This window comes from Chelonia mydas, chromosome 2 (genome assembly GCF_015237465.2).
Source record: "Chelonia mydas isolate rCheMyd1 chromosome 2, rCheMyd1.pri.v2, whole genome shotgun sequence".
NCBI classification, from domain to species: Eukaryota; Metazoa; Chordata; order Testudines; family Cheloniidae; genus Chelonia; species Chelonia mydas.
In genome coordinates this window covers 162,252,695-162,266,593 of record NC_057850.1, presented here as the reverse complement: position 1 = coordinate 162,266,593, position 13,899 = coordinate 162,252,695, and the positions used below count along the sequence as shown (strand labels likewise).

Sequence of the window (13,899 nt, the reverse complement as noted above, 5' to 3'; positions counted from 1 at the left end):
GCAAGTCCTAATCTGATCCCTCCAGACAACCCTTACCGAAACAATCATAGTCCACTCTTCTCATCTGATTGGTCTCATTCTACCCTCAGTTATGTCTCCCAGCCGATATTCCCATTCCTTCTGGCTTCCAGAAGCTCCTTATCAAATTTGTGCTTCTCTTGCCTAGCTCCTTCTTCCAGCCTCTCTGTCAAGATTACCAGTACTCCCCGCTCATTGTGGCTCCTCTTCATATCTGTTTCCCTCACTTCAGTCCGCTGCCCCACTAGGTCTCAGGTCCAGTCTTTTCCTCCAGACAATCCCAGTCTTCCCCTGCTTCCTCATCTAAACACAGTCTTCCCTGACCTACTGGCTTCCAGTCATCCCTCCACCTGTTTTTCTTTCCAGGTCCCAATCCAGCCTCCTTCCTCAGCCTCCCAATTTCCCTCTGCCATCCTCCAGTCCTGTCTCCACCCCTACAAGTTCCTTCTCATAATCTACTCCCCCCGTGACCCTCCCCCAACACACATCTGGCTCTTGTCCCTTCTGCATTCCAATCAGGCAGCTTCCTTCTCCACACTACTTGAGGCCACAGGAGTGAGACTCTCTGCTCAGGTGACTAGACCTGCATAGCTGGTGGCAGCCCAAATCTGTAACCGCAGGGAACATTCTGCTCAGCCCAGGGTTGGAACATGTCCAACACGGACAGACTGTTTGGGGTATTTAATGGCTAAAATCTATGTTTCTACTGAGTATGTGCACGCTGCGATTTTTCACAGGCTTATAACTTGGCCAAATTAGGTGGATCTTCATGGGGAGAGCAAAAAGTACACCTAGACATAAAGGACACCCCCTGACAAATTTCAAGTCCCTGCTCCAAATCTGGGGCCCTACAACTTTTCCAACTTTTCTATAAAAAATTGCCAGACTCTCTCAACCTCAGTAAAACAACATATTTTGATCTAGCCTTATTCTTGACATTGGCCAAAACCATTTTAGCTGAAATTTCCCCAAAACAAATTCAGTCTGAGGCCAGCACAAAGCATGAAAAATTTCAGCCCAAATGGTTAAAGGTTGGCAAAGTTACAAGCAACTGAAAACAAGATCTTATAATGAGCAGTATCAGGCAACCTCAGCAGGTTGTGCTACTAGCCCGGTCTGTAATATATAGGGTCTGAACCACCACTTCATTACTCCACCAGTGGAAGACCAGAGTATCACAGTGGTGAATCAAGCCCAGGGGATGGGTGTGGGTGTACGTACGTAAACACACACACAAAATGTATGTATACATGTGTATGTGAATACAGTTATCAAGATTTTGATATACAGTATGCTTCCCTTTATCCAAAACCCTATTATCCAAAACCCTTCCTTGTCCTCCATGCAGAGTCTTGGTCTGGAGTCTCTACTGTGCCCCACACCTTGCGCCTGCAGGGATTGATGGGAGTGAGTGAGCATGGGCAGAGTAGAAACCCCCAGCCAGGACTGCAAGGAGGAGGAAGAGGAAGGGGATGAGCCCCCAGGCTCAGGGGAGGCCATCCCTCTACTGAATAGCTTCTGCCCTCTTGATTATCTGAAATCTCAATTATCAGAATAAGATCCATGCCCACCCTGCTATTTGGATAATTAGGAGTATACTGTATATAAAATAATCAAAATTTTAAAAATAGGTGCCTACATATAGGATCTTAAACCCATAAGTGTCGAGTGCCCAACATCTCATGTTGACTGTGGTGGGAGTTGCTGGGAGCAAAGCATTTAAAAAAAAAACATGCCACCTATTTAGCGACCTAAATATGGACTTGTGAGACTAGGTTTTGAAAAATCTAGGTTCTGAGTGTGTATACATGGACATGTCTTATGAACTATATGTCCAATACACTATATATGGCCCATACCTGAGTATTATGTGTCAATCTGTCTGTTTTTACATTCCTGTTGTTACTTAAGAAAACAGATAATTACGAAAAGAAATAACTGATGAATAGCTTATGGGAAGGAGATTTTATATATTAAAAATTGCTATATAATCTACTTATGATTTTGTATTTGTTCAGCAACACTGAGGTTGTTCCACTTCGAATAACCATATAAGGAAATGGCATATAGAAGTTGGTACCAGTTTTGAATTTGTTAAGCTTTTTTTTAAGAAAGTGAAAGTTTCATCAGTTCAGTTTTAATTTTTAATAGATACATTTATCTCAATTTTTTCTCTTTTCAAATACATTTGTATTTGTTTGTAAATTTTATTACGTAAAACAGTCATGCTGGGCCAGATCAATGATCCATCTAGCCCAATATCCTGTTATCTGGCAGTTGCCAATGCCAGATGCCTCAGAGGGTGTCAAGGTTCCTTCCCCACTCTGAACTCTAGGGTACAGATGTGGGGACCTGCATGAAAAACCCCCTAAGCTTATTTTTACCAGCTTAGGTTAAAACTTCCCCAAGTACAAACTATTTTACCTTTTGTCCCTGGGCCTTATTGCTGCCACCACCAAGCGTCTAACAAATATAACAGGGAAAGAGCCCACTTGGAAATGTCTTTCCCCCCCAAAATCCCCCCAAACCCTACACCCCCTTTCCTGGGGAAGGCTTGATAAAAATCCTCACCAATTTGTACAGGTGAACACAGGCCCAAACCCTTGGATCTTAAGAACAATGAAAAAACAATCAGGTTCTTAAAAGAAGAATTTTAATTAAAGAAAAAGTAAAAGAATCACCTCTGTAAAATCAGGATGGTAAATACCTTACAGGGTAATCAGATTCAAAACATAGAGAATCCCTCTAGGCTAAATATTAAGTTACAAAAAGACACAAAACCAGGAATATACATTCCATTCAGCACAACTTATTTTTTCATCCATTTAAACAAAACAGAATCTAACGCATCTCTAACTAGATTGCTTATTAACTCTTCACAGAAGTTCTGACCTGCATTCCTGGCAAAAGCAACACACAGAGAGAACCCTTTGTTTCCCCCTGCCCCCCCACCTCCAGCTTTGAAAGTATCTTGTTTCCTCATTGGTCATTTTGGTCAGGTGCCAGTGAGGTTATCTTAGCTTCTTAACCCTTTACAGGTGAAAGGGTTTTTCCTCTGGCCAGGAGGGATTTAAAGGTGTTTACCCTTCCCTTTATATTTATGACAGAGGAAATGAACAGAACAGAGCAATTATTCAGTGATCCACCTCTGTCATCCAGTTGCAGCTTCCAGAAGTCAGAGGTTTAAGAACATTAAGTATGGGGTTGTGTCCCTGAGCACCCTGGCTAATAGCCAGGGATGGACCTTTCCTCCATGAAATTATCTCGTTATTTTTTAACCCAGTTATACTTTTTGCCTTCAACATCCCCTGGCAATGAGTTCTACAGGTTTACTGTGCATTGTGTGAAGAGTCACATAGAGGGCCTCCCAATAGAGGGCCTGATCCTTTGTTTATGTGAGTAGTGCTAATTGAAGTCAGGCAACTTGCACCCATGATGACTATTCATTTAAGGGAAGAAAAAATTGCATCCGATGTATGGAAAGGAATGTGAAGTAAAGTAAAGAGTTAAGCATTGCAGTAGTGTGTTGTTTCTTATTCTTGAAGTATGGCCGATGTTCTGAAGGATATGGCTTATGGTCTCTCTTCCAGACATTAAATTCTAATAATGCTTTGATTTTATTGTCTGATATAATGTCATTCTTTGAGTAATCTGTTGATATTATATGAAGCAATAGAAGAGATCAGTCAAGCTAATTTTATACTAAATGATAAAGTGTGCACATTATTTTTTCACAAGCAAATTTTCAGACAGTGCTAATTTAGTGATGCATATTTCCGGGCGGAGACAACAGAACTAGAAAGAACAACATCAAGGAAATGTGTGTTTTAAATAGTGAGATATATCTAGATGATTAGCAGCTCGGGCTAGTCATCAGGAATTAAGATACAGGCCCAGATATGCTGCTTCACTGAAATTACATTTAGCAAACTTGGTGGGAGGGGTGGTGTTGGAATTCAGGGAGCTCCTTGCTGTAGCTGTCTGATACTCTGCCAATTCTTGGTGCAGGTTACAGGAGCACCCACATACTTCTGTAAATTGGTGACCACACTCAGCTAGCACATCTGCCAACTGAGTGTAGCAGGAAGATGTTGGCATCCAGCCACTTCTCTTCGACTCCCTCCAGGCCCCTGCACTGGGCTTTTGAGAAGGTGGCATAAGAGATAGCATTAATGGCTTTGCATCCACTGGAGAATCCCCGGTTAGAGGAGACAGCCTCCATTCCCTTTACACTGCATGTGTGGCACAAAGGGAACAGAGCAGGGCTGGGAACCAGCTCCATAATATAGTTGGTATTTACAAAATAATGGTCCAATCATGTAGACACTCAATGAGTAACTTTACTTCCATGAGCAGTTCCTTTGGGTTTGGTCAGAGTCCAAATTGAACAAATAGCCTGGTTGGAAAAGAGCGAGATTAAAAACAAATGAAGGCAGCATTAAATTGATGTGATGGTGCATGCTTATAGCAATGGAAAACACATTTGCTGAGCAGCACCATAGATAGGGCAACAGATGGCTGCTGAACAGGTGCGCTGGTTCAACTGATGCTGATTTAACGATTATGTTTTCCTCCTCAGGTCTTGAACTTTTTGGTATTAAAGGTTTGCTCCTAGCATTGCTAATCAAACCAGAATGTGGTGGTCTGTGTAATTCCACTTTGGGTTTCTGCATTAATTGTATCAGTTGGGTCAGAGAGGAAAACATTTAGAGGAAAAAATGGTCAGTTCAATTTCCATTGCCTCAGTTGACTACAGAGAGCAATTTGCTGGTTGATTACAGGAAGGGGGGAGATGTTGTAGATGATCACAGTACCCTGTACAGAAACTTCTGCAGAATTCAAGGTATAGGAGATGCATAATTTGACTAGCCAGAAACATTTCCCATTTTTGAAAGCTTTTTATTTGTACCCATGTTGGTATTTATGCCATTCAGGATTAAGAATTACATTAAGCCACAGAGATTTCTGTCCGTGCTAATCAGAATTTTTATTTATTTTCATTGGAAACTTCACTGCATGCAACATTTTCATTTTATGAGACAGCTGAACATCTCCATAAAACAGCATTTTTCTGACTGTAATTCCACAGGACCTCTGTGTACAAGCACCAGAAGACTGATCAGAATCAATGCTCTCTCGTAAAAGGTTACCTTCGCTTGGCTTCCATCTACATTGAATACCCTTGTTAACACTATCCATCTTTGTTGCATTTTCTTTGTCATTTCTGCAGGGATGATGATATGCATATAAAAGATTTAATTACAAGTCTATTATGTGTTTGTAAATCATTGAAGCCAGCCAGCCACTGCTCTGGATTCCACAGCATTCCGCATCCTTCTCCTGTGATCATGTTGTTCACATGTTACTTCATGCTAGTCAAAGGATGTTTGGAAATCAACAGCACAGATTGGGTAGTGTCGCATTTGAACAAAGCTAAATAATGGCATGTTTCCTTTTCCGATGCCATTTAAATGTTTGGGTCCAAATGCAATCGGAAAGATGAAACAAAACACATGCAGTGTTGGGGTGCTGTCTATATCTTTTTAAACAAGTCATCACACTCATATTTTAGGATGCTGCAACACAGCTTTGCTACGTAGCCTGTGTACCAACCATTCCCACAATAAGATTCTTCAGTCTAATAAGATACATGAAAATAATACTTTGCTCTATGGATCTAAACTTTTGAAATAATTGGCTAGGTCTTCACCTGGTGTTACATGTCAGGTAGTCACAGGTACATGGCTTTACACCAGCTAAGGATCTGGCTCAATGCAAATCTCACAGCCATTATTATAATCCATGTGTTTTATAAAGTAAGTGGGTCAAAGGAACGCAGACAATCTGTGATGAAACTGGGAAAACATCTCCTGAATCCGAGGTTTGTGCTTTAGCATCTTATCTTTACTTCTTTTCTTTCTCAGACTATTGAGGAGAGGTTGAGCTGAGGGTTTCGGGTGATTATATCTGTGGGCAGTCCTTTTCTATTTGTACCTTTGTGTGTGTTCAACCTATGCAATGTGTACCTATAGACATATTTTTCTAAACTTGAAGAAGGAAATGTATAATGTACAGTTTACTCCAGATTATCTGACTGGCATGGGGGACATGGGTTTTGGGATTTTGAATAATCAAGAGGGCAGGAGCCATTCAGCAGTGGGGAGGCCTCCCCCATGGACAACAGCTTGTCCTTCTCCTTGTAGCCCAGGCTGGGTTTCTCTGCTCTGCCCTGCTCACTCATTCCTGTGACAGTGGCGCTGCAAAGGGCTCCCCACTTGCTATGGGGCCAGTGACACCCAATCCCTGCTGACACAAGGTGCAGCAGCACAAGGAGCCCTCTGCAGCTCTGCTGTCATGGCCAAGCTCACTCGTTCCCATTACAGTGAGGCTGCAGAGGGCTCTCTGCACTGCCACAGGAGCCATTCAGCAGCGGGATGGCCTCGCCCATATCAGGGCCTTTTCCCCACTCCTCCTCGCTGTTCTGGCCAGGGGCCTCTGCTCTGTTATCCAAACCTCCACATTATTCAAATCTCTTCCTTGTCCCCCAGCATGAGAAATGCACCCTCTGCAGCATGGCTCACGCTGGGGGACGAGGAAGGGATTTGGATAATGTGGAAGATTGGATAATAGGGTTTCAGGTAAACGGGAGTAAACTGTATACTATTCCATCTACCACTGTTTTGATGATGATGATGATAATTTGCGCAATATATGATAAATCCAAGAACTCAGCATGTGTCATGAGTTGTGTACTGGAAACTGGATATTTCTGCAGGGACATTGTGAAATAAGGAACCCTTCCCACCACCAGGCCTCAGAAGAACAGCCATTTGGCTAATATAGCCTGGTAACTATTTCTCTACCATGTGGTAGACTTCTCGTGAGCCGCAGAAATTCCACTAGTGCTGTGCAGTAGTGGGTGGCATAGTCTGGAAATGCATTGGTCACTTGATAAATGTGCCACATACTTCAGACCCTTTATGAACATTCTAGAAACACTTAAAAATGTACAACATATGAAAGGAGTGTTCTGATGTTCCTAATTCAACAGTGAATAACAGACCTTCCATGTAGCACTCTGTAGCCATGGTGTTATAGCAGAGTTTGTCTGAAACACCCAACTCTGGTAACAAGCCTTGAGCTTAATGAGAGAAAGTGGATTCAGCTGACTCACTTAGACAACAACTCATTACCTCACCCAGATGTAAGTGAAGCAGGTGGGAGTGGTTTGCTTGTAAGAGAGGATTTAGGGTATAGGCAAAACAATACTGAGATAGGAACCCTTGGAACAGGTAAGTGGGGCAGAAAGTTTATACTGAATGATATTAAATTGTGTGTGGTGTGTTATTTTATAGCCAAATCCTAGGAAAGGAGGGTGAGATTTTGAATCTATATAGCATGTGGACTTTGTTTTAGAGCAGAAAAAGCACTTACACGTACACCTGTAGTTGAAAATGATCATGAGAAAATGTAGAATGCTATAGAGGTGACTTTCATCACTTATAATGTGTCTATTTTATGTATAAAATTAACCATCTGCACTATATGCTAGAAAGAATATATTTAATAAAAATAATGCTTTAGTTAGGTTTTCAAAACTTGACTTACCTACATATTATGAAATGTGTCCAGAGAGAGGAAAATAAATTATCTACATTATTCCATGAGATTTAATAGTGTTAACAAGTAGTTAAAGTAGGAAACTAGGAATCAGGAGACTTGGGTTGTGTGCCTAAATGTTGCTGATTTGTAGTATGAACATTGACAAAGCACTTAACAACTCTATGCCTTACTTTCTACTTCTCTAAAATACAGATAATACCCATGTTTGTAAAACATTTGAGCTCCTCCATGGCAAGGTCTCACTAAATGCAATGTATTGTGATCACCTACAGTTTAATACTTTCTCTCTCCCATTAGGAAAAATACACCTCCTACTCTTCCTTTTCTGTATTTGGTTCTGGCAACAAATGCTATCCTCCACTGACTGTTCAAAGCTGTGTAGTCATTAAGACATGTCCTCCTTTTACAAATAACAGTTTTGTGGCACTATGAGTATCAGTGACATTGTCTCTTCCTTGTGGTTATCAGTGTGTGTTGATGATAATATAATATTAAAATCCCAGTGGTGATAATACAATAGGCTTCCACGCTGTTACTTGATAACATTGTGTGACAATCAATTTAGCTGAGCATTCTTTTCATCTTTATGGAAAAGAACATGTACATCTGTGTCTCTGCTCAATGCTTTCAGGTTTGGAGATGGCTATTCAGTCAAGGTTTGGCTTAACAAAGAAACAAGTAACCACGGTGCTATTTTGGACTATCTTCAGCTACATTTTCCAGGAACACAGTTTAAGGTACGCCTGAAATTCTCTGTTTATAGCAGTTGCCAAGGATAGGTTCTTGAGACCATTAACGAAAGGTAAAGTTGAATAAACTAGCTGGTTTCTCATTCTTTCCTGATCAATATGGCTACTCGTTTTAATTGATATGTGCGTAACTGTTAAATTGTCACCCACAATACGGTGCAGATTAACCTCAGATGCAGAGTAGGGCCATTTCGGCAGCATAAGCAAATGTGATTGGTTCATGAGCTACACTTCCCTTTTCTTATCTTTGGTATTTACAGAGTCAGAATTTCCAGTACATGCACGCAGGGCCTGATCCTATGTCCACTGAAGTGAATGGAAGTAATTTTGGAGTTAATACATCAGCAACACCATATTTTAGTTTGTCCTCACCCAGTCAATCCAGTACCTAGAAAATGGAAGTCAGGTGATCTTATTGCATTAGGAAGTCAACATTTACCCACAGCTACCACACAGTGACATCTAAAATGCCTCCGATGCCTTCTATTTTAAGTATAAGGATATGACGTCGTGTTTCAGATATCATTGTGTGATAACTCTTGATTGTTGAATGGCAATTTCTATGTATACATGTCATCACCAGAAAAGCTCTCAAATATATATTTAATAGTTGACTGAAATGTTGTGCTACAACTTTGTTCTCCTTTCCCAGCAGGTTGCCTGAATTAAAATAGGGGGCTCGGAATTAAAATAGGGGAATTCTTCTGAGGCTGAACTAATGCAAGGAAATGGGCATCCCAACCAAGAGATCCAGTTATATAATATTTTAGACATTTTCTCTCAAGACATTTGAACTCCTCCTTTCATTTTTCTTTCTTTTCTTTAGACCATCCGTTCAGATAAACAGGTGCGATATCTTAATCTAATGAGGTGTACAAGCCCATAGATGTAGTGAGATTTTCAGTTTCACAGGCACTTGGCTATTTGGTTAAATAATATTGCTGATGTAGAAATCACACATTTTTGCTCTTAGCTGTGTTCATAATAAACTCTAATGGTAACCCAGGATTAGCTGGTTTGTGTGTGTTTATATAAAATAGATGTGGTACCCACTAGTTAATAAAAGTAAACTTTATTCTACTTTCTCTAATCTTGCCAATGTCTGCAGTAAGATGGCTATAGTCCAGTGCTCTGAAGCACCTCTGTTTTCCAAGGTCACAGAGGAAAAGTCAATTGGTGTGTTGTGCCCTGTATCCATAAAAGTGTCCTGGATTTGCATATATTGTATGATATGAACACATCATAAAAGGGTAATGCTTTCAAATATACCACAGCCATCTGTCACATCCCCAAAATGTGTGTTCAGGCATAAATATCAAACTCAGTAGATTAAAACATATATTTTCACATGCAAAATTGATCCTTTATAGGTGTAATTTAGAACTCTGTCTCTGAAAATGTATCCTATAAAAGTAGATGGTCCCAAGCTGTAGAATTTTGGTCTGCATATCGGTTTCTAGCACCCTGAGTGTCAGGGTAGGGTTCTGATTTGAGGTTTTGGTTTGGCCATTGTAGATACCGGCTGTGACATGCTGATTTCAATGTGGCTTCTGAAATGTTTCTCATTCCCCAAAGTGTCTGAATCAATGGGTTTGGTTTGAAGCCCTCTCTAACTTTAAAATTGATAAGAAAAATACATCCCCGCAGCTACAAACAGCCCGCTGTCTTTCAGGTCCATTGTGATAGCTTTGTGGAAACTGAAAGATCTTTTCTGAACCACACCACGTTGTGCCTTTTACAATGTTACAATCAAGATCTAGCGGATTCTTACAGAATCCTATTTTTCAGCTGAGGCTCATATTGAAACCGGGTCAGTTGAAAATAAATATAACTCTATCAGAATATTCACTAGCATTTACTTATGTTTGTTTGAAGGAACAGCACCTTAATCTCCAGGAGTATCGTGTACCATACGGATGCGGCCGCTTACCAGAGCTCTTCAAAGTTTTAGAGAACCACAAAGTTCTGCTGCAAATCAAACATTATTCCATTAATGAAACCACTTTAGAGCAGGTATGTTCCTCCTCCTCTATGTTGCCTCTCTTTTTCTGAATATGCTGTGCCACTTGAATTAAGTATGCAGTAGAATATTGCAGTATATAGTTTATCTAGAGCTGTCCTAGTGCGATTCATAACCCACGATAACCTTATAACTAAAGGCTTTTCTTCCTTAGTGCAAGTGGTTGGGATCTTTCCTTTTGAAGCAAATGTCATGCAGTTTACTTGCATTTGCAACCTATGTAGCACGGCAACAGGCACATTAGCAACACACAGATAGAAGGGTTCCCTGCTTATGCCTATGAAATCCTGGGTTTACATCATGTATAATATAGTGATGATCCTGACATTCCTGGGTGCCTGTGGCATCTAGGGATATAACTTCTCACGTATCTTCTGAAAACACTGAGAAGCTGAGCTAGTCAGAACATTAATTATGTATAATATTTGCTGTGAGATTAGCTCTTTTTTTGCTGTGAGATAGCAAATCATTCATGAACAGACTTTGATTTGTATGAATCTATCAGCTCCTGCTGCTTTAATTATTCAGTGAGCAAATTATCCAAACAAATAGCCTATGGGTTGTTCCTTGACTGTTCACTCAAGCTTGTTTACTCTTCATTATTTATGGTGAGTGATTGCTCACCTCAGTCACATGGTACTGTTTTTGCACCCTGCCTGAATAAGTGAAAGTTTTAAACAGGATAATAGTGACTACTGAATAACAAATATACTTCCTCTTGAATGAATTCCTTTGCTTCCATGTGAATATTGTTATGGGAATGAAGAACTGTCATCCCTCAAATATCCGAGTGATCAAAAAACCCTTTCACATGAATGTAGGTGAAAAGGAAACGAGCAGGGGACCCAACTGAATACAACAGGCATTTGGAATTCAAATGGATGTTTGGCCACATCAATCCACAGCGTTCAGAAGGTTACTCAACATAAATTTTAGCTTTAAATATCTGGGCATAGATCCTGCACCACTGAAGTCAATGGGAGTTTTGCCATTCAAGTGGATGGAGGCAGGATCAGGCCCCTCCCTAATTTTTTTTTTTAAAATATTGATTTGTTTATTCAATACAAGCAAAATCCAGTGTTCCCAAGGAATGTGGATAACCATATAAAATTTGAACTTATTTTATCATTATTTTTATTTGACTTGAAGATGTAGAGGTGAGGAGCAATTTGTTTGCAAACTGCTCTAGATCAAATGTAACTCGAATCAGTTTTGAACACAGACTTTTACTGATTTGCTTTAGAAAGCATCTTAATAAAAGTGGCCTGAAAAAGTCACAAAAAGAGACAAAGTTCTAGCTCATGTATTGCTATCCCATAAGCCCTCCTCTGTTGTGTCTTGCAGGTATTTATTAATTTTGCTACTCAGCAGCAGGAAACGTCTTATTGTGCACAAGAATCTTCCACCAATCATCATCACCATCTGCCAGTCTAGGCTCAGCGCAGTTCACCATCCAGCAAAACATTTTACAGTCAATACAGCTTTTCACCTGGTTACTGCCAAACTGAAAGGGAAGGCAAAATTTGCAATTTATAGACCAAAAAACAGACCTACCAGTTCTTAGTAGAAAGAGTGGTTATTATACACACACACGGCCAAAAAAAATGTACTCTCCTTTACTGAACTGGAATTTTGTAATAAAACAGTTGGCCTAATTAATGGAAATCTGTAACACAGTAAAAGGGATGATCGTATAAAGAGTGACATTTCAGAAGTTTTTTGCTGGAGCGGGTGGGGAGGTAGCCCTCTGTTCATTTGATCACAGTCACGTTAAATATCCATAATTATTACATTAGAAGGGAAGCCAACCCAATGGATATTAGGAACAGCCATGCTATCATATAATATTTGTATTTAATAACTCAAATGAGAGCACTTTGACTGCTGCAATAATTCCGTTCTGTGTTATGACAAGCTAAATTAGCCTTTTTTATTGTATAAAAGAAGCACTATATTCCATAAGGGCTTTTTGTCAAAGGGGGTATTCGTGCGGTTATATTAAGTACATTTAACAAGGTTTCATGAATCACACTTGACAATGAGTTCTCCCTAACACCTGTAGGTTATTTCTTTAGGGATTCTAGAGCATCGTTAATAATCTATTTTGTTAGCTTTTTCATGTTACTTTTTAACGTTCTAAGAGAAGGTCAAACTGGGTTTGTAGCCCAGGACATATTGGAAGTACATGAGATAAGTGTACAGGCATTGATCAATAACCTTTTGAGTCTATTTCAGATTCTTCAGACAGGGCTGTGCCACAGCCTTCAATAGGGTCACCAGCCTGTAAATCTGAGACAGAAATTAACATTTAATGAACAAAACCTCAGCCTCTTTCATCCATCCTCATATTCTGTGGCTAGAGAAAGATCAGAACTTCTTGGAGTGGGGGGAAGAGGAGAAGCTCTTAGCTCTTTTTTTATAAAGAAGCTCTCTGGGAACCCTGTGCCCAGGAGTTGATATTGCTTTCATTTGGGCTCTATTATCTGATAGTTGAAATTTTGGAACACTGTGATTTGGTAGAAAGGTATTTCTGTGGTATAATTGATGTGAAAATCAAATTGTACACTTTGAGATAAAAGGATCTAATCAGAGGCTATCTGTGTTCCTGTGTCCCTGCTTTAATGCCATGCTGTAGCAGGATGTCATTTTAAAGTGTTATGCTTGTGCCTTAGGTTTTTCAAGCCGACCCAAAAGGGTTTTTGATTCTCACATTGGCAGGTGTATTTTTGGACCATGATGCTTTTGAACGAATTTAGAACTCAGGGTTCCCACTTTGAAAACTTATTCTTGCTCTTTTCAAAATGTTAAATCCTGAAAACTTAATTAAATGTCAGTTTTCTGAGTAAAGTGTGGAATATTGTATTAATGTAGTGGGTGAATAAAGTAAATAAGATTTATTTCAGACTGATGGTTGAATGCAATTCTGTTAACTACATTTCTCTTCTTTGAATCTCTTCATCTGTCTCTCTCGGGACCCAATTTAATTGAAGCAAGTAGCAAACAATGTTTCTCTCCCAATCCTTTATGGTTGAAGAAGGTCAAAATCTAATTGAGTTCCAGTGTACTGGGTTCTGTCTCAGAGGACTTTTTCCCAGTCTTTGAAATGCTGCACTCTGGAAGTTTGCAAAGTCTAGTCTTTGAAGAATTTTTTTTTTTAATTAAAGAAAAAAAAATCTGTTCCAAGAAAAGGTCAATTCATATGTTAATGTTGACAGAGTCACTGAATTTATGAATCACACAGAAATGGTATGCATGTTAGCACCTTTGGATTTTGAATCCAAGACAACAGAGGATTTTAAAGAAAAAATACACCTTCTCTTATGAGATTTCTGGTAGGTATTTCCATGACCGATTTCTCTGTGTCAGACTGTGTACCTCTTGCTTTGCAGGATGAAATGAGAACTGAACTCAGAATTTAAAACAAAGGAATGGCTGAAATGCTAAAGTTGAAATGGGGAAGATGAGTTTCACATCTATCTGTTTAAAAGC

The 13,899-nt window shown here is 39.8% G+C and overlaps 1 protein-coding gene across 1 annotated transcript in view; it reads left to right on the top strand.

Moving 5' to 3' along the window:
- Positions 1-13,307, top strand: part of ABCA13 (ATP binding cassette subfamily A member 13) — a 294,371-nt gene extending 281,064 nt beyond the window's left edge. The window contains exons 60-62 of the mRNA XM_043540473.1: positions 8,273-8,378; positions 10,266-10,403; positions 11,755-13,307. Of these exons, the coding sequence (XP_043396408.1) occupies positions 8,273-8,378; positions 10,266-10,403; positions 11,755-11,844 (334 nt within the window). The 3' untranslated portion in view covers positions 11,845-13,307. The remainder of the gene's footprint in view (positions 1-8,272; positions 8,379-10,265; positions 10,404-11,754) is intronic.
- Positions 13,308-13,899: the final 592 nt, after the last annotated feature.